Genomic DNA, 18,313 nt, shown 5'->3' on the forward strand with positions numbered 1-18,313 from the left:
GCCCACAGCATGACCTAGCAATCCCACCTCTGGGAATCTAAAGCAGCAAAAGGGGCAGCCTCTTAGCAGTTCCTCCCCGGAAGGCAAGGACTGCTGTTGCAGCCTGGGCCCAGCAGCTGGGTTTTCACAACCAGAGTGCAGCAGGTGAGCGTGGCAGGGATGGGCAGTTTCTCGCAGGAGCCACCCACGTCCAGGGGCCTTGCCAAAGTGTTTCCGCCCATTCAGTGGGGACCCAGGCTCTCGTCAGTGATGTAAGGTTTGGATGCTTCCAGAGAATTCTTGGGACAAATCTTGGGAGGGGAGGTGGTAGAGAGAAGATGGAGATACTTACAGGTGGCCCCATGGGCCCTGGCAGTCCCGGGGGCCCCAGAGGTCCGCTCGGTCCAGGGGGGCCTGGTGGCCCCGGCGGGCCTTGGATACCGGCCTGGCCCTGTTCACCCTGATGTTGGTAGAAACAAGAGTTAGAGGGAGAGGCCCAGGGCTGGGGAGCGGCTCCCGCCCTAGTGTCATGCACCCGGTGAAGGCCCCGCCGTGGGTGCTGGTGGGCAGGCGGTGTGGCGTGATCGTGATGATGCTGTGGTGGTGACGGCATGCAGGGACCAGTGGCAGCAAGGAGATGGCCAAGACATTAGGCCCCCAAGAGGGGGGTCCAGAGCGGACCTGCCGCACCAGCAGCTGGCCCCAGAGCAAGAGCCCTGCTGGGGACAGAGACAGAGGCTTGAGTGAGATGACCCTGCCCGACCCGCTCAGATGTGCGGGGGCCCGCCCAGGTGGTCCTCAGCCTGGCCTGCCTCGGCCCCTCCCTCCTTGTGGCTGTCACATCCTCTGTCTATGCTGGGCCTCCCAGGCATCGAATGACAACAGCAGCTCCTTGTTTCTGCTGTCTGGTTCTTTGGCCCCGAGTGTCAAAGGGGGTAATTAGGTCCCCCAGAGGCCACAGAAGTGGGCAAGAGATTTTGTGTAAAACATATGGACTGGGGGCTTCTGATGTCACACTGGGAGCCCTGGCCCTTGAGGCCCACGTTTCCGAGGGCAGTCACATCCTTCAGGCGTGGCCCGGGTTCCCCAGGTGCCTCAGTTTCCCCTCCCCATCCCTTCCGTGTGCGGCCTGCTTCTGTCACTTCTGTCGCCTGTGCCTGGCCTCAGAAGACAGTTGAGTCTGCAGCCCTGGGCTTGGTTGAGTGCTGACACTGTAAAGTGCTGTATGCCTGCATGGGTCTGGATTAGCGTGCTTCTGCCCCGCCCCCACTCCTCAGTCAGCTGCTCTGAGCCCAGCCCTCGTCACCCACCGTGCCTGTGTCCAGGACCGGCCGAGGGCCCAGGGAGCTAGGGGTGGCATCGTGTTCCTTCAGGAGGAGGAGAAAGCCTGGTCCATGTGACCCATATCATGGGGCCAGGGGCCAACCAGGGTCATCCTAGATCTAGACCGAAGCTGTCATGTTATTTTCTAAGTGAGCTCTCCAGGGACCATTTGGGGTCAACTCCTATGAGAAGGGGCCCATCCCTGCAGACAAACTTAAGCAGGACAGCCTGGAAGGGGTGCGAGCTCCAGGCGGGGATGCTGGGGCACACGGGCGGCTGGAGCTGCAGGCCGGCCAGCCTTCTCAGTGCGCTCTCAGCAACCCTCTGTGACAGGGACAGGGGGCTGAGGATTCCTGCTGCAGCCCCATAGGAGGAAAAGATAAGTAGAAACAGGGGGTGACAACCTCAGAGCGAGAACTGTGCGATTCTAGCAGCTCCTGCCGGAACCTCGCTGGCTTGGGACATCCTCGCACAGATGGCACCCAGCATGGTCACGCTGGGGCCCAGGCTTCATCCTGCTGTACCCTCCGAAAAGCCACTCAAGGGCACACAGTGTCCATGGCGGAGGGGGCCGGGGCAGAAATGGGTCACGAGCCCCATTCCCCAGAAGAGAAAACAGGCTCAGAGAAGTTGAGCTCCCTGACCGAGGTCACGTGGAGAATTCCGTGGGGAGCCAGGACCCAAACTGGAACTCCAGACTGTTCTTATTCATTCCAAATGAGCCCCCAGAAAAAACTGCTCACTGTCCAACTTTCTGCGCTTTGGAAATGACCTCCAACACCATCTGCTAAGTACATCATATTTCATATAGTTTCCTCTTTCAGCAAATGTTAGACCCAATGTTTAAGCATCTTACAGAGCCTGTAAAATCAACATTGGTTTATTGATAGGAAATGGGCAAGCCTTTTTGCGTCCCATGACGGCCGGCAGCAGAAAAACCCTATTCTCCAGGCAGACTCTGCGGCAGGCAGAGTAGGGGCCCTACGCTTCCCTCTCTACTTTGGAAACCTAGGGCAGCACAGAAAGTTCTGGCTCACCCACACCTTGCTCTTGAAAAGGGAAGCAGTAATGCGCATGGGCGTGGATGGAATCCCGGGCACCCTCTCAGTTTCTTCCTCTGTAAGGTGGGCACGATGACGACGGCCCCTGCACCGCCGGATGGCTGGTGCGACATTACACCAGACAACCCATGTGGCATTCTTACCGCGGCACCTGGAGCCCAGCAAGGCTGAGCAAACAGCACCTAAGGCAGCTGAGGCCAGGAGGTGGCTCCTGGGGGCCGAGGCGAACGGCCGGTCTGAGAGCAAGGACAGCTCTTCTGGAGTGGGGTGCGACACAGGTAGGGGCGGGTGACAGGGGGGCGGGGGGCTGGTGCTTCTCTGAGCTGCCGGGGCCCCCTGAAGAGCCGTGCTTGGAGTAAGCGTCGGGAGCACATGGAGGCTCTCGAGGATTTGGCGGCCGTAATGGGATATGCAGGCTCGGGGAGCACACGCATCACGTGTCCCTCCGTATTTTTAGCTGTTAATTGGAGTAATTCTTCAGCCTCGTTCAATCAGGTGCCTGAACTATTGGCCTCTCGGCTCCTGACTCCTGAGTGGGGCCAGATGGTGGCTGGGGGCCCCACTGTCTGCTTTCGGAGAGCGTTTCAGAGCCCCGCCCCTTCTGGCATCCCTGCGGCCTAGGGGGTGACCCCTGCACAGCGTAAGGAGGGCTGGGGGCCTATGCAGCCGCCGTGGGCCACCGGGCCTAGAATCCAGCTGCAGTGCCTATGCCTGGATCCCTGGCTCTGTGGTCTTTGTAACCTGGTCCTATCCCAGCCTCCTTGGGTTCATAAGGCAGGAAGAAGGAAGCAGTTGCTCGCAATGATTACACCTGTTGGTTGTGGGCTCCATTCCCTCTGCAAATTCCCTCACTCCTCAAACTCAGATTACAAACCATCAAGTGCTAAGCAAACCTTTTCTAAATATAAAGGGGTGGGTCCAACCAAGAGAGCCACGAATGTGGGGTCTGAAGACCTGGTTGCCAGCTTCCCATTCTGCCTCTCACTGTTCGTGTGACCTTGGGCACAAATTCACTTGAATTTGTGCACTGAAACAATCCCAAGCGCTTCGCACACACAGTCACCCTATGCAGTAGGAATTCTTAATGCCCTCATTTTACAAATGAAAAAGCAGAGGCACAGAGAGGTCAAGCAATTTGCCCCCAATCCCACAGCTCATAGGAGTCCGAGCAGCTGCGTGCTCTACAATCTGCTGGGTGTGTGACCTCGGGCAACGGCCTCACGTCTCTGAACCTCCATTCCTCATCTGTGAACTAAGCACGATCGTGCCCTAGTCTGAAAACGGTGGAGAGGGTGGAATGAAATCAGGCCTGTCACACACACAGCGCAGTGGCCGGCACCCCGCAGCGGCTGTCACTGCCGGCTGCTCCGAGGACTGTGCCGTGTTGGTGGGTCTCCCGGGCTCGGGGGTCGTGTATTTCCACATCTATGACATTCACCGGTCCGGTTTTGCCTAATTGACTTGAACCGAGGTAGAGTGAGGGTCTGCCTTTGTCTACAGTCCCAGCTGGCCCTTCGGGGCCCGGAGACCTGCCAAGCCCCTGGGGACGCCGCACGTGGTCTGGACAAAGGGAAGGTGTCTACCTGGAAGGTCCGTCTTTTTATGACTGGGGGTGGAGCCAGTCGTACTGAATTGAGGAGAGGCAGCAGCTGAGGAGAAAGATGAGTTGGAAGGCCAGAGGGCAAAGGCCAAAGATCGCAGATGTTCAGAAGGATGCCGAATGTCGCCAGGAAGGCAGGGTGGCCAAGTGGGAGGGGAGGAGAGGAAGAGAGAAGAGTGATTAGCAGGCATGAGGCACAGGGAGGGAAGGTGTGGATGGCGCCCTCTCGCGGCTGGAGGGGCGCAGCGCCGAGCTTGCCCTAGGACAGCACACCCTCCCCGAAGGAGGAGTGGCCCTTGGGGTGTCGGCCAGCAGCACCCCCTGACTGGGAGAGTGGCCTCCTGACACACAGCCCACCATTGCACTGCCGGCCCTGCCTGTCCCTGGCCGTGGATGGGGGCTGCTGGCCCGACGGCCGCAGATGTCGAGAACCTGGGCGGGAGCCACGGGACCAGCTAAATGGGTACTCGAAGCCAGGCTGGTGTGTGGCAAACTCTGGGTTCTTCTTTTGGTTGAACGAGAAAGGCTAGCGTCAGCAAATCTGGGGAGGATGGTCAAGGGCAGTGCCAAGTCGGGCTCCCGGGACTGAACCGGCCGAGGGTGTGGCTGGTGTGGGCATAAGCTAAGTGCTACTGAGGTCTCCCCCTGGGGCGGGTGCGTTTGGAAAATAAAGGCTGGGCAAGGATGTCTCCAGCATGTTCAACCACTTTTGGAGGGGAGGCAATGTTCAATCACATTATCTAATGTGATTTTCATTTCTGGAAATTTTCATTGCTTCTAGTCTCTACCAATGGAAGCTGAGTGCCCCACGGCTTTAGGAAGTGGTTAGAGCCCATGTGACAACAAAGTTGGTGTATAATTGACCTCTTGTTTTTAAAAGCATTTTAACTCACACAAGCCCCCTGGGATGAGTGTTAAGAACAGGAGGGCCCTGAGCTAAGAACTGGGAGCCCAACTGGCCTTTCTAGGTCCCTGCTGCCTTTAGGGGCACGGCTGCCCCGAGAGCCCCGCCACCTCCCACTGTGGGGCCCGGGGATGTGCAATGTTGGGCTCTGCGTACAGGGACTCTCTCAGCAGAGAGGGGCCCAGAAACCTTCCAGAATCCACAAACCTTCAGGGTAATGATCTGGTTGGAGCGCAGAGCCGATAGAGTGCTGCTTAGGTGCTCCTGGCGTGGGAGGGGCCAAGGTGGCAGAGACAGGGCAACCGGGGCATGAGTGCTGGAGCCCACAGACACCAGCTGCCCTGTCCCAGGGAACCCCGTCCCCCCCACTCCCCACCCCTTCTCTCCCTCCCTCCCTGGGATGCTGCAGGCTAGAGCAGAGGCAGGGACCTGCCTCGATCTCCCATTATCCTGGGGGCCTGGGGGCCTGGCACCCCTGTTGTTCCTGTAGATCCCTCGGAAGACCAACAGACCCCGCTCCCTAGATGCCTCCTGCTTTCCTACCCACTTTTGGATCAACCGGGGGGTGCCCGCTGCCTTGCCCTATCCAACAGCTGAGCACCCAAATCTGCTTTCACCCCTGCCGGACTCGTTCCCTACCCTGCCATGGCCATAGCTTTGCTGCACTCCATGGCCAAGGGGCTTCTGGAGCCTTCTATCACTTCTCTCTCTCTCTTCTTGTGTTGAATCATGGGGCAGAGAGCCCTCCCCCACCCCCACACATTCGCTAAGGTCCGACGATGACACCCTGCCAATGTGTCTGCTCTTCTGTTGTCTTTGTGCCGGGGGATGCTGTCTTTCTTTCGGGTAACATAACAATCCTGTGAGCCCATCGTTTCAAATCAACACAGCTGACCTTCTATTATTGTATCAGGATCAGGCCGGCCGGAACACCAGGGCCCCTGCGTCCCGGAGCTCATGCCGCTGACGGGCTCTGTCTGCACTGCTACCGGCCGGCGCCCCCTGCCCGGGGCCCAGCCCCGCTTTGGCCTCAACCTCTACCCCAGCTGCTCATGGCGAAGACCCCCTGCAGCCTCTCCCTGGCCCGGGAACCCAGGGCTCAGAGTCTGAGTGGCCGGGCACCGCTAGCAAGGCCTTCTGCTGGCCTTCTGGAGCCACGTTGGCTCTGAGCCTGACTTGCGCTTGTCTTCACCTCCTCGGTCTCCTTGCCTGATGAGAGCGGCAGCCGGGGAAGCCACACGGTGTGTGCTTCAGGGCACAACGAGGCCCGCGGCACAAGGACACTAGGGTCTGAGAGCGACATGTTTCTGGTCCCAGCTCACGGGAGCTCTCACTGGAGGGCCCACGTCTTTGCCCGCCCTGTCCCAAGAACGACCCCTGGCTCCTGGTGCTCAGTTTGCAGCTTCCTAACAGGACTGCTGCAGGCTTTGGGCTCTATATCCAGGGGCAAAGCAAGGCAAAGGAAGGAGCTGCGGCCTGGGGCCACTGGGAGACCATCGCAGCTCAGAAATCCCCACCCTGTTTTGGAGAAGGCCTCCTCTAGTCCTAAGACTTTATCCTTGAATCGATACAGCCGGCCCCCGGTCATCTCCCACCATGAGGTCTGGGTCATCTGCAACAGTGACTAACCCAAAAGTCCCTCTGATTCAGCTGGAGCAGGCGGCCAGACACGCACACCCGGTCAGACACACACACACACACACACACACACACACACACACACACACACTCACACAAGCTGCCCGGCCTTACAGAGAAGGCGATGGGCAGAGGGGACGCAGGGCCAGAGACGGGAGTTCCAGACACACACACGCCCGAAGGCTTGCAGGCCGGCCCAGGGCAAACACACAGAGACACCACGGGTGGGCGAACATGGGTGCTGGAGACCAGCTCTGCACGAGCGCGCTACGACCACCCGGCCCGCTCCCGGGGGGGCCAACCCCCCCCCACGGTCGCTGCTCTGGCTGCTGAGTGGAGAGGGCTGTACGCTTCTGTTCCCCAACCTCTGTGGGTGCTGGGGGCCCCATGTAGATGAGGCTGAGCTGGGGGCTGTGCCCCAGGGATGGATCAGTTTTAGGGGTTCACTTACCCGATGTGGGTACTCTCCGCACTGACCCTGGGGAAGGGAGGGAAAAAGAGGGCATTAGGTACTCTGGGGAAATTGTGTCTGAGGGGCATCCTCAGGGCTTGTGGACGTACCACACGTACTCCCCACCCAGCAGCCCTGCGCTGGTCCTGGACTAAACTCTCTGAGGCAGAACTAACTCCCTCCCTTGGCCCTGGCTGGCAGCAGAGAAGAAATCCTGGAGGCCTGCCTGGACACGGCCCCATGGAACGTAGGGCAGGATTCTGCTGCCATATCCCACTTGCCATGACCACAGTCAAGAGTTACGCTCCATGCCTGGCTGGAGGTAGCTTCTAGAAGGTCGACCCTTTGGGTGGGCCCACTGAATGACCCTGAGCAGGAGTCCCTGGATGGGAACTGCAGACACGGAGGCGGGCTGTGCGCAACGGGGCCCTCGCGGACACCTTCTCTGAGGTGGGGGTGCCAGGTTCCTGTACTGTTGGCCCAGGGCCAGCCCGGAAGAGCCTCCCTCAGATACGTAAGGAAATGGAGAACGTGCAAAGCCAGGAAGGGAGCCAGGCCAGTGGTTTACAAAGAGACACCTCAAAATCTTAGAGGCTCACGGCGGGGCTCCGGAAGCACCCGGGGGTGCAGGCGGGAGGGGCAGAGAAGGGGTCTGTGGCGGGTCAGACTCCTGGTCACCCTTCCTCCAGAGCACCCTGCTTCTCCCCGCTCATCCACCGCCACACCACGGGGGATGCCCCGGCTCTGCGGATAAACGCGAACATTTGAAAATAACCGCTCTGGACCGCTTTCTACCTTTAGGGAGGCTGTTTCCTGTGATGAAAATTCTAGAAAACCTCCATCAGGCTTACCTTTTCTCCTTTTTGTCCTTGAGGTCCCTATGAGGAGACAGAAACGGCAGAGTTAGAAAGTGAAGCTAAGGCCGCAGGGGCCCGAAGCCTCCCTGCTGGGGAACGCGAGGGCGAGGTACCAACCGGCTGTCCTCGGGGACCCGTCAGGCCCTGTGGGAGGAAACACACACAGGTCAGTGGGTGCACCGAGGCCGGGCAAGGTCAGAGATGCGGGCCTGGGTGGGGACCGTGCTGGGACCGGATCGTGTCAGGAGCTAGGGCTAGTGCACGGAGCCCTGAAGGCTGGGCTCCACCACCCATCGCCCGGTCCTCCTGCGCCCGAGATGTTCTGGGTGGTGTGGACTGTACAGCCAGTCTCAGCTTCCTCCTCCATCAGTGGGTGTCACCAGTTGCGCCTTGGTGCCCGCACGTGTTCCTCCTCCGCTCCTCCATCGTCCTCTCACGGGCCAGCCATGAAGGGGGCTGCCTGGACACTTCAGGTGCTCCTGTGTTGCTCTGGGCTGCCCTGCCTCGCACATGCCTGTCTCCTCTTGCAGCCAAAAAGTAGAGACCCAAAGCCTCTAGGAGACCCTGGCACATTCTATCTTCTACTCAGCACTGCCTCAGCATGAAACCCACCAAGGCAGAAGGGCTTCAGGGTACATGTGGGGGGCTTTGGAGAAGCTTTGGTGAAGAGAGGAAGCAGGAGGTTGGCGACTTGAGCCATGTTCTGGGCCCCTCAGAGGAACATAAGGGGTCTTGGGGGTGCTTCTGGAGTGTCTTGTCAAGTTTGCAGGGCTGAGAAAAAAGCCTGAGGTCAGGGTGGACCCCTGTCCTTTGAGGAGGACACAAGGTTCAGCTGGTTGTCTCAGGAGTTGACCTGAGGATGGTGTGGGGGGAAGAGGGGAGGACACGTGCATGCTTTGAGGACCCACTCCGAGGCCGGCATTCAGGATGTGCTGAGTTCACACCCGCACTGGCCCACGGAGAAGGCGCTCGCGTCAGCTCCACCTCGCAGACGAGGTGATGGAGACGGGGCCCTGCGGCTCAGGGAGCGGGGGTGCTGGGACGAGAGCCCGGGTCTGCTGACTGCAAAGGTCCAGCTGTTTCCACTCCGCCACGCTCTCTGAACTGGGCTGGGGCTCAGAAGGCAGGGCTTCTAGACTTGGCTGGAGCTACAGGCAGTGCCTCAGCCCCTGTGGCCCTGAGGTCCCCTCCAGCCACCCTCCTGAGGGCCTGTGGGGATCCATCTGCGGGACCTGTCTCTTCGGCATCTCCTTGGAGGGGCCTATGTGGGTGGAAGAAGAGCCTCTCTTGCCCCTGATTTGTCAACTGGACCAACAACCAAAGTGGGAAATTCCCAGGAGGTTCATGGGAAGGGACAAGTGGGCTTTGGGACAATCCGTGGGGCACTGAACCCATGTGGCTGACCAGGTGTTCAGCATAAGGCCAGCAGAACATGCCCCATCTGGCAGGAAAGCAGCCTGCAGGTGACCGGGCCACCCTCTCTCATGACAAAGAGACGCAGAGGAGGAGAAGGGGAGGGCCAGCGGCTGAGGAGAGCAACACAAAGGTTTGGGGCTGCAGGGCCTTGGAGGACCCAGCCCAGATGTCCCAGATGGTGGCCCGTGGCACAACAGCGGTCCCCAGAGGTATCGTGTTGATGCCACACAGTTTTATTTCAATGGATTGCCAACATTTAAGAGCAAAGAAAGTATGGCACAAATCTGGATTTCAAGTTTTTCTTAAATATTTCAAGGCCCAACAACACACGGCACCAATTAGCCCCAGCTGAATAGCAGCTGCCCTGTAAGATAAGTTAGGGGTGATGCGCTAAGTGCTTCCTTGTCCCCCCCCCCCCCCGGGCCGGGCACTGTCGTGAGTGCTTGGTGGGACTGAACTCCTCCCACCCTCAGCACAGCCCTGAGCGGAGGGATAAGATGTGCATTCAGAGTCCCGGCTCTCCTTTATGGCTTGTGGGATCCCCGATCCTGTCTACACCTTACTTACATTAGGTTCTGGGGGCTCTTGTGGGGTGGTTGGGGTATGGGGATCCCCTTTTGAGGTGAGGACACAGGCTAAGCATGTGAGAGTGAGCCCTAGCCCCCCATGTTGGATGCCTAGCAGAAGGGAAACCATCTGGGGATGGAGGTGAGTGGGAGACAGACAGATGATAAACAGGCCAAGATAATTACACTAGACAGTGTGTTGAATTAATAGTGCTGGGTCCCTGTGCCAAGCCAAACAGAAGCCTAATGGTTCTGGGGCCTGTCAGATTTTGATGGATGACTAAGAGGCAGACAGGGGATCTATCACACTGGTGTGGGCTTATGGGAGATGGGACGGCCTCACCCTTTCTCCTCCCATGTTAGGGGGTCTCCTCCCTGACCCCCAAACAGACAGGGGAGACTCACGGGTGCTTCAGTGGGGTGGGGCAGTGCGATGGCAGAGGGGGCGCCCCATAGAAGGTTCCTTTCCCTCAAGACAAAGGGCTCTGGTAGCAGAAAGGAGTGTGGTAAGATCCCACCCCATGGGTCTCAATCCCAGCTGTGTTATTTAGAAGCTGTGGAGCCTTGGGCAATGTACTCAACCCCTCTGTGCCTCGATCTCCCCTTTCGTAGAGTAGGGATAATAGCTGTTATGAGGATTATAGAACAGTGCCTAGTTGACCATCATTATTACTTCGGGATTGCCATGGATGTGTTATGGTTAGTGTCAGGCCGCTAGGAAGGGGAAGAAGGTGGCAGGGAGGGGTTGAGGGAATAAGCACCCCAAACTCCTGGCATCAAAACCCCAATGCCTCTGGAACAATGGCAGCATGGAAGTGTTCCTGCCTTGGTGTCCATTGCTTCATGCGTGTGCACAGCAATGCTTGCAACAGGGGAGGGGCAACAGGACATGTACCTGCAGTGGGGGTGGTCTTGGACAGGAAAGCTGGTTGGACACCTAGGTTCCAAAGCCAGCTCTTCCACCCATGGCCTCGAGAGCCTCACTGCCCCTTTTCCAGTTCTGTGGATATTTTAAGGACTTGCCTGCCTCAGGGCCTTTGCACGTGCTATTCTCCCATGTCCAGAATGCTCTTTCCCTTCCTTTTTCTCTTAGTTAAACCCTCATCCCTCGGGCCGCAGTTCAAGTCTTTGTCGGAAAGCCCCTCTGCCCCTCAGCCTGGAGGAAGTACTGTTACACCGAGGTTTCTCGGGCCAGCTGACGCTGTCTTTTTATAACGCTGGTTGCCAAGGCAATTTGTTAATTATGCGTGTGATTGTTTAAATGCATGCTCCCCCACTCGACAGTGAGCTACAGGATGGCAAGGGCAGTGTCTTTCTTACTCCTGTCTATACCCCGGCACCTGGCACAGTGCTCAGCATAGTGCAGATACTCAGTACGAATGTATTAAGGAGGCAGGGAGATAGGGAAGGAGAGAGGGAAAGAAGGACGGGAAGAAGCAATAAAACGTGGAGGGAGGAATTAGAGACTTGGGTTTGGATCCTGTTTCTGACGCACCCCAGCTGTGTGACTTGAGGCAAGTTACTTAGACTCTCTGAGTGTCAGGGTCCACCGCTGTCAAGCAGGTGTCTAGTAGGACCTGGAGCACAGGCCCATGCTGAGGATGAAGGGGATACGGCATGCATAGTACTGAGCCCCGTGCCCACCACATAGAAAACCCTCAATTATTGGTAGCTGGGCCTAAGTTAACCGGACAGGCTGAAGCCCAGAAGGAGCTGTGTGGCTGAGGGTCCCATGCAATTTAGGGGGAGCTGGGGTGAAGGCCAGGTCCCCTTTTCCATCCACAAAGGGAGCCACCTCTTTCGGCGGGCAGGTTCTGGCCTCCCGTGCCGTGGCTGCACCCCAGTTGTGAGTGGAAAGTGTCCTCATGCCTGCACTTGGAGGAAGACAGACACCAGAGCCAGGCTGGCCAGGGAGGCGGGGAGCCTGCCATGCTGCGCATTCCAGGCCCTTCCGCGGGAGGGGGGGTCCTCCCAATGTAGAGGTGACCACCCAGGGAGGCTGGATAGCATCCCAGCCCAGCCTGGCCCATCTCCTCTAAATGGCCCATCCCTTCCACGGAGAACTGGCCCCCTACCCTGGAGTGGGCGGCCCCTGACAAGGGGGGAGACTCTCCCTTCTGGAAGGAGTGGCCTGGGGGAGACCGGAGAGACAGGAAATCCCTTTACAAGGCTTTGCAGAGGTGGAAGGGGCTGGGAGGAAGGTGGGGGCAACGGTCTGCTTCTCCAAGTCGGCTTTGTGCCCGGCGGGGCAGGAGCGGCTGGAGTCCCAGGGCAGCCCAGAGCAGGGCCAGTGCGAGGAGATCCAGGTGCAGAGAAAGTGCTAGATGGCTCCCTACACCCTGAGTTTACATTCAGCCCCGAGGCGAAGGCGTGGCAGTTTGGGGGCACCTGTCTCTACTTCTGTGGGACAATGTGAACTCGGACCCTCTCTGGACCTCCTTTTCCTCATTTTTCAGGTGGAGAAGCCCCCTGCCTGCTTCTCCTCCCTGTGTTGATGTGGGACCTAGGGGATGCGTTGAATGCAGCTGGGGAGTGACCGTGGGGGCAGCCACTTGGGCTGCCTTTGCCGGGCGGCACTTGACTGTGGCCCATGAGGGCCAGGCTGACCCCCCACCCCTCAAGGGAAGGCAGGAAAGCTGGGGTCTTACCATCTCCCCTTTGGGTCCGGGGTGGCCCTGGAAGGAGAAGAGTGTGAGTGCCAGGTACACTGCACCCCGAAGCCCCCACCCTGCCCCCTCCATCATCCACTGCTCATTTTGCACACGTCTCTCCTCCTCACCTGTTCTCTCGTTCCCCATCCTGGACCCGCTGGCTTGGGCAAGGTCACCTGCCCGCTGCCCTTTGCTGGGTACGACTTAGCAGCTGCCAGCCTCTCAAGAGCCCTTGCCCCATGCACACACCCCGGGCAGCTTGGAGGGATGCAGGGTCCTGGGAGCTGAGTGGAAGAGGCCGCCAGACCCCTTGCTGTGCTCAGCTCCGGCCTGCAGTGGGGGACTGACCAGGTGGGTGGCCAGCCCTCATCCGGAGGATGCCAGCGGTCGGGGGCGAGGGGAGTGCGTGGGGCTGGGCTTGGCACTCGCTGCCTTCCCTTGTCATCTCTGAGGGCATCAGAGGAGTCCGGCTCTCCCCCACTCTCTATCCTAGGAGTGGGGAGGGGTCTTCTTTCCCTCAGGAACATTTGGGTCTGGGGCGCATGTCCAAAGGATTAAAATGGACGGAGAGAGGAGCTACAGATGGGGACACAGACTCCCTGTGGCGGTGGGTGTGCGGGGGGCTCCACCGGGGCGGGAGACCCGAGGAGACTGGGAGGCGCAGGGGGCACCCTGGTGCCGGGGAGCAGAGAGGACAGGTGCCCACGCTCCATTTAGATTCAGCGGCTTGAGCTCTCCACCCCCTTCCCTCCCTGCAGCCCCCCCACCTCACTCCCTACTGCAGCCCCTTCCAAGGACCCCTCAGAAACACCAGCTTCTAGGGGTGGCTCTTTCTACAGACGCTGAGAGCCCAGCTTGGTGGCCGGGGGCTTGTGCCCAGGGAAGGCCCACTGGGGTCTGGGGCAACTCATCTAATGACCCATCCCCGCCTCCCACCGGCAATGATTTCCCGCCCCAGGAACGTTCATTCTCTCTGGAGCTTCTCCCATGGAGTTGGGGTCTTGCAGAAGGACTGCGGACCCGGGGTTAGTGACCTGGATCAAGCGAGGGAGAGGAGCTCACAGCCCAAGAGGGTCCACTCACCGGTTTGCCATCGAGCCCAATGGGACCCTGAAAGAGGAAAGAGGCCACATGTAAAGATAGCAGCACAGGTCTCCTGCCAAAGAGGTGGCCAGGGTGGTGGTTAAGGTCATAGGCTCTGGCCTCCAAGTTGGAGTTCAAGTGTCTGCTCAACCCCTTACTGGTTATATGACCATGGGTAAACTTAAGCCTCAGTTTCCTATCCTACAATAGGGATAATAGAGTCTTGCACAAGGGGTCTTTGTGAGGAGTGAACGGAATGTCACCTGTCCAGCCTCTGGCACGAGGGACAACTTGATGGATGACAGTCACCGTGGCGATCACAGACCTACCTCCTCCTCCTTACCCCGAGTGCAAAGTGAACTGTATGTTGCTAGAAAGCCTGGGGCTGGCCAGCACCAAGGCCCGGGGAAAAGGATGGCTAGCTGCTCCCTGCCCTCCCTCTTAGAACTGTCTTGGACCCTGGGGGCGGGGGTCACGGGACATCCAGATGGCCACCTGATTGCCTCCTGTAGGCGGGTCTCCTCTCAGCCAGGCTGGAGGGTGCTTCCCTGAAGTGCGTCATCTGTTCCACGTTCCAGTGTCCTGCTGGGCTTTCCCCAGCCTGTGACTTTCCTCACCTATCCTGCTGTCCCTTCGTTTCTCTATGACTGTCCCTGTCCTCTCTTGCACTCTGGGCTGAGGGCCAGCTACTCTCCTCAGTGGCTCTTCTGGAGAGGTTTCAGGAAAGGGTCCTTACTGGCCAGAGTTTGGAAGGTCAAGAGAAGCTTGAGGGCTGGCCCCACATGAAGTTTAACCCAGCCAGGCCCAGAGGTCACCAGGGACACAGCTCATCCCGGCCCTCCCTACTTACCGGAAATCCAGGGAAACCTCGAGTGCCCGGCTGACCCTGGAAAGAACAGGAGAGGAGTGAGGATGGGTGAGGAGGGGCTGAAGCTAGACCGAGTCCCCTTTGCTCCCAGACGGCCCGTGGGTTCCCTCCCACTCCTCTGGGGTCCTCCGGGGGAGATGCTCCCCCCAGCGAGCTGGCTAGCAGGGAGGCTGGAGAAAGATGGAAAGGAACACCAGAGGAAGCCTCCTCCGGGGTCTGGGGAAAAGGAGGGGCCCAGCATCCTTGGGTTCCTCCTGGGAAGTCATCTGAGAGCTCCTCACGGTCTCCATGCCTTGAACCCCGACATGTGAACAGGTAGCTAGAGAGCGTGGACAGTGGGGACCGGTTTGCCCCCCCCTGAACTCCCGGGCTGCGATCTTCTGAGTCCTTTTTTTCACACAGTCGTTGCCCAGGGCCCCTTAGTAAGGACGGTTTGGATAGCAGTAGCTGACATTCAGAAGGTGTGTTTTCAGGCCATACGGTCAGATCACTCGTTTTCCTCTCGCCCTGGCCAGCAGCCCCCTGCCCCCACTGCTGGGCAATCTCCATTCACGCCCATTCTCCTGCAGGTGCAGAGTGCCACGCGGGTAGGTGTTCAGGCTGGAGACTAGAAGCCGTTGGTCACAGCCTGGGGGCCTCTGGTCCAGACTCAAGACAACAGAGATGCGCTGAGGTCAGCAGCAGCATGGGGCCGGGCGGACCCAGGGCTGCGGAGGGCTGAGCAGGAGGGTCCCCTCTCCTCACATGTCATTCACCGCCCACCCTGGTCTCACTAGCCCCGTTCCTGCCCCATCTCCCCTAGTCCTAGCTCAGGCACACGGTTCCCCTGCTTTCCCCGGACACACCCCCTCTTTCCCACGATCAGCCCTCAGCTGGGAGTCTCCCTTTGACCGAGATGGCCTCAATGTCCTCTCAAGCTTGGGCCTCTGAGTCTGGCGGAGTTCTGCCTCCAGCAGCCTTGGCTGGGTGACTAAGTCCTTAGGCTTCCCTTTCCTCATTCCTATAGGATTGGGGACAACGGCGTAACCTCACGAGTCACTGAATCACATCCGATTGTACTTGTAAAGGCTGCTGAGATGGTAGCTGCCACCACTGGTGTTTGCTGGAGTGAACCGAACTGAGGAGCACCAGGATAAAGCCTTCGGAGCCATAGACGAGGGTCCCTGCCAAGTGGCAGTTTCAGAATCAGACCCCATCTGGAGGAAGATTTCTCCGCACCCATCTGCTGTGAACTGGGAACATCTGCAGGCTGCTTGGGTCTTCCTTAAAGCCACAGACAGGAGTGCCCAGAGGCGTCTGCTCGGGGTACACGGCTGAGTGGGACGGGGACCCTGCCATCAGGATGAAAACGTCGGTCAAGTGGGGAGCGAGCTGCAGTGTCCTACAGGGTCAGGATGGGCTTGTGGCAGGCAGCCCAAGGGCAGGAGGGAGGAGATGCCTTTCACATATCAGAGAACCCAGGGCTTCGCTCCTCTCAAGCGTAAGTGATGCTAAAAATAGCACTAAGGAGAAAACCCGGAAACCCTGCGATGTGGCCTCTGGAACCTCGCAGTGTAAACTTTCAACTACTCTGAATGCCGAGAGGCCCGAGCAAAAAAGGTCAGGAGGAGAGGATTCCAAGAAACATCTTCAAGTCCCACTTGGGATAATGTTTACACGGGAAGGATAATCACATGGTTTGCTAATTACAGAGCCTGCCCGGGAGTGGGATGCTTCTCCCCAACTCTGAGCCAAACCTTGGGCTAACCAAGGCTTTTTCAGGATCTTGGGAAGAATGTTGTCATTGACCAAATGGAAACTGGGACTCTACTTCCTGGAGATGCTGGGCTGGGTAAGGCACTCGGCGAGGCCTGGAACTCAATTTTAATTTAAGGTCTCTCAATGACCCGCTGAAGTTGGACCTCTCTTCAGTGTTTATGGGCCGGTCATTGCCTTGCGAACTGCCTGTTTGTGTCCCTTACCAACAATTTCCCCTCGCTTGTTCGTTTCCCACTGACCCGAGGACAGCTCTTTGTCAAGGAGGGCAACTCTTTTGAGAGTCACGTGCCTCGCCAGTATTCCTTCCAATCTGGCATTTGTCTTTCTCACGCTGTATTTCCTGCCCAGTGGAAGTTTTGCGTTTAGGTGGACAAACTTATCGATCTTCTCCTATGGCTCCTGGGTTTTATGCATGTTTCCAAGGGCCTTTCCCAGTGAGGACTTCATAAATGTCCGCTCGCATTTTGTCCTCGTGTTTTATGGTTTCATGTTTCATATCTAAGTATTTTATCCATTTGGTATTTATTCTGATAGAACAAGTGAAGTACAGATTTAGTTTTTCTTTTTTTGGGGGGGGCTTTACCTTTTGGTAAATGGCTTGTCCCCTGTCCCAGCCTCCTCTCCTAAGCAATCTATTTTTCTCTTCCTACTGTGAAATGAAACCTTTACCACGGACTAACTTCCCAGATGCGTTTGGCTTTATTGCTGGCTTCCCATTCTGTTCTATTCAACTGCTCTGTTTTTATAATACACTGGGTATCTAGTAGGACAACCAGTCCCGTCCTCCCCTATTCCTCTTACTCTATTTTTCTGAATTTTCCTGACATCTTTTGAAAGCTTACTTTTTCCCCCAAATGAAATGAGCATTATTTTGTTGGACTCCCAACCCCATAAAGAATTCACTGGGATTGGGAGCTTATTAAAATTACGGATTATCGATTTATTCATAGGTTAACAATAGATTAATGCTATGTCCTTCCATGTAAGAACAAGGGGAGAAGTTTACCTTGCTCTCCAAAATCTCTTCCCTTAATTCAAGGCCAGGGTGGAGAGGGACCCAAGTGGAGCCCTGCTCTTTGGAAGTAGACCCCGATGTCTACTCCTACCCGCAATTCGTGTGGGGCGAATCCACATAGACAGACAGAAGGTTAATTCTCCCTCCCTTCTCTCTGACCCTGAAAGAGGGTCAGTCCTGTATTTGCCCAGAGCTGACCTCTCACTCCAAGTCCGTGCTGACTATCTTTCCAACAAGACGCTGGTCAGTGTTTAATCGTTGGCTGAGGTGACAGAGAGTGGGAGAGAAGAGCCCTGCTTTGTACAGCAATTGCTAATCTCTGTGGTGTAAATAAAGCTCCCACCACGGCTGATTTTAAGCTACCACCGTGATGTCACTGAACGCGGAGTCAGGAGGGGGGGCCATGATCTGCTCTCGTGAGCCAAGCGAGTCAGCTCCAACTCTGACCTCCAGCCACAAATGGGGGGCCAAGCGTCTCCCTTTGGACATTATGAGGACATCTCAAGTTCTGGTTAGACTCTCTTCCCCAGCAAACTCCGCTCCCCTATCTGGAGAAGGACACCACCATCTACTTGGTTACTCAAGTCGGAAACGTGGAGTCATCTTGAACTCCTCCTTCTTTCTCAATCCTCACTTTTATCATCAGTGAATTGGCCAAATCCACCTCCAAAAGGTCCCACCAGCCCAGCCCTTGATTACGGCAAATGCCTACCAGCCCGTCCCTTACCTGCAGCCGCTTCTAAACACGTTCCGCGCTGGAGCAGGGGGCTCAGGACATCTTTTTAAACTGCAAATCTGCTCATGGCCATCTGCAGCTGCACACAGACCAAGGCTCTCCACTGCCCTCAGGATGGAGTCCCAGCTCCTGAAGACCCTGTCCAAGTCCTTTTCGACTGGGCCCTTGCTCCCCTCGCCAGGCTCGCCCTTGCTTTGCGATACAATGCATTTTCCCTGTTTCTCCGGTGGTTTATAAGAGCCTGTCTTAACTCGGGGGCTCCTCCCCAGCCTCACAACGTGGCCCAACTCTGCTCTTCCTTGATCACAGTTTAGTTACCCCTCCTTCCTGGAAGCCTTCTCTATGTGCCCCCTCCCCCACCCCGGCAGGTGCCTCGTCCATGTCGGCACAACTCCCTCACCGTCATG

The 18,313-nt window shown here is 57.7% G+C and overlaps 1 protein-coding gene across 8 annotated transcripts in view; it reads right to left on the minus strand.

Annotated features, from left to right (window-relative positions):
- Positions 1-18,313, minus strand: part of COL13A1 (collagen type XIII alpha 1 chain) — a 79,970-nt gene that overhangs the window by 50,657 nt on the left and 11,000 nt on the right. For 7 of the 8 annotated variants that reach the window (XM_057308686.1, XM_057308691.1, XM_057308687.1 and 4 more), the window contains 8 exons: positions 14,380-14,415; positions 13,530-13,556; positions 12,444-12,470; positions 7,931-7,957; positions 7,808-7,834; positions 6,957-6,983; positions 5,075-5,131; positions 332-439 (listed from right to left, as the gene is read on the minus strand). In XM_057308686.1, the coding sequence (XP_057164669.1) occupies positions 332-439; positions 5,075-5,131; positions 6,957-6,983; positions 7,808-7,834; positions 7,931-7,957; positions 12,444-12,470; positions 13,530-13,556; positions 14,380-14,415 (336 nt within the window). The remainder of the gene's footprint in view (positions 1-331; positions 440-5,074; positions 5,132-6,956; positions 6,984-7,807; positions 7,835-7,930; positions 7,958-12,443; positions 12,471-13,529; positions 13,557-14,379; positions 14,416-18,313) is intronic. The other variant, XM_057308689.1, reaches the window with a different exon arrangement.

This window comes from Ursus arctos, unplaced genomic scaffold, assembly GCF_023065955.2.
Source record: "Ursus arctos isolate Adak ecotype North America unplaced genomic scaffold, UrsArc2.0 scaffold_7, whole genome shotgun sequence".
In the NCBI taxonomy this organism is placed as follows: domain Eukaryota; kingdom Metazoa; phylum Chordata; class Mammalia; order Carnivora; family Ursidae; genus Ursus; species Ursus arctos.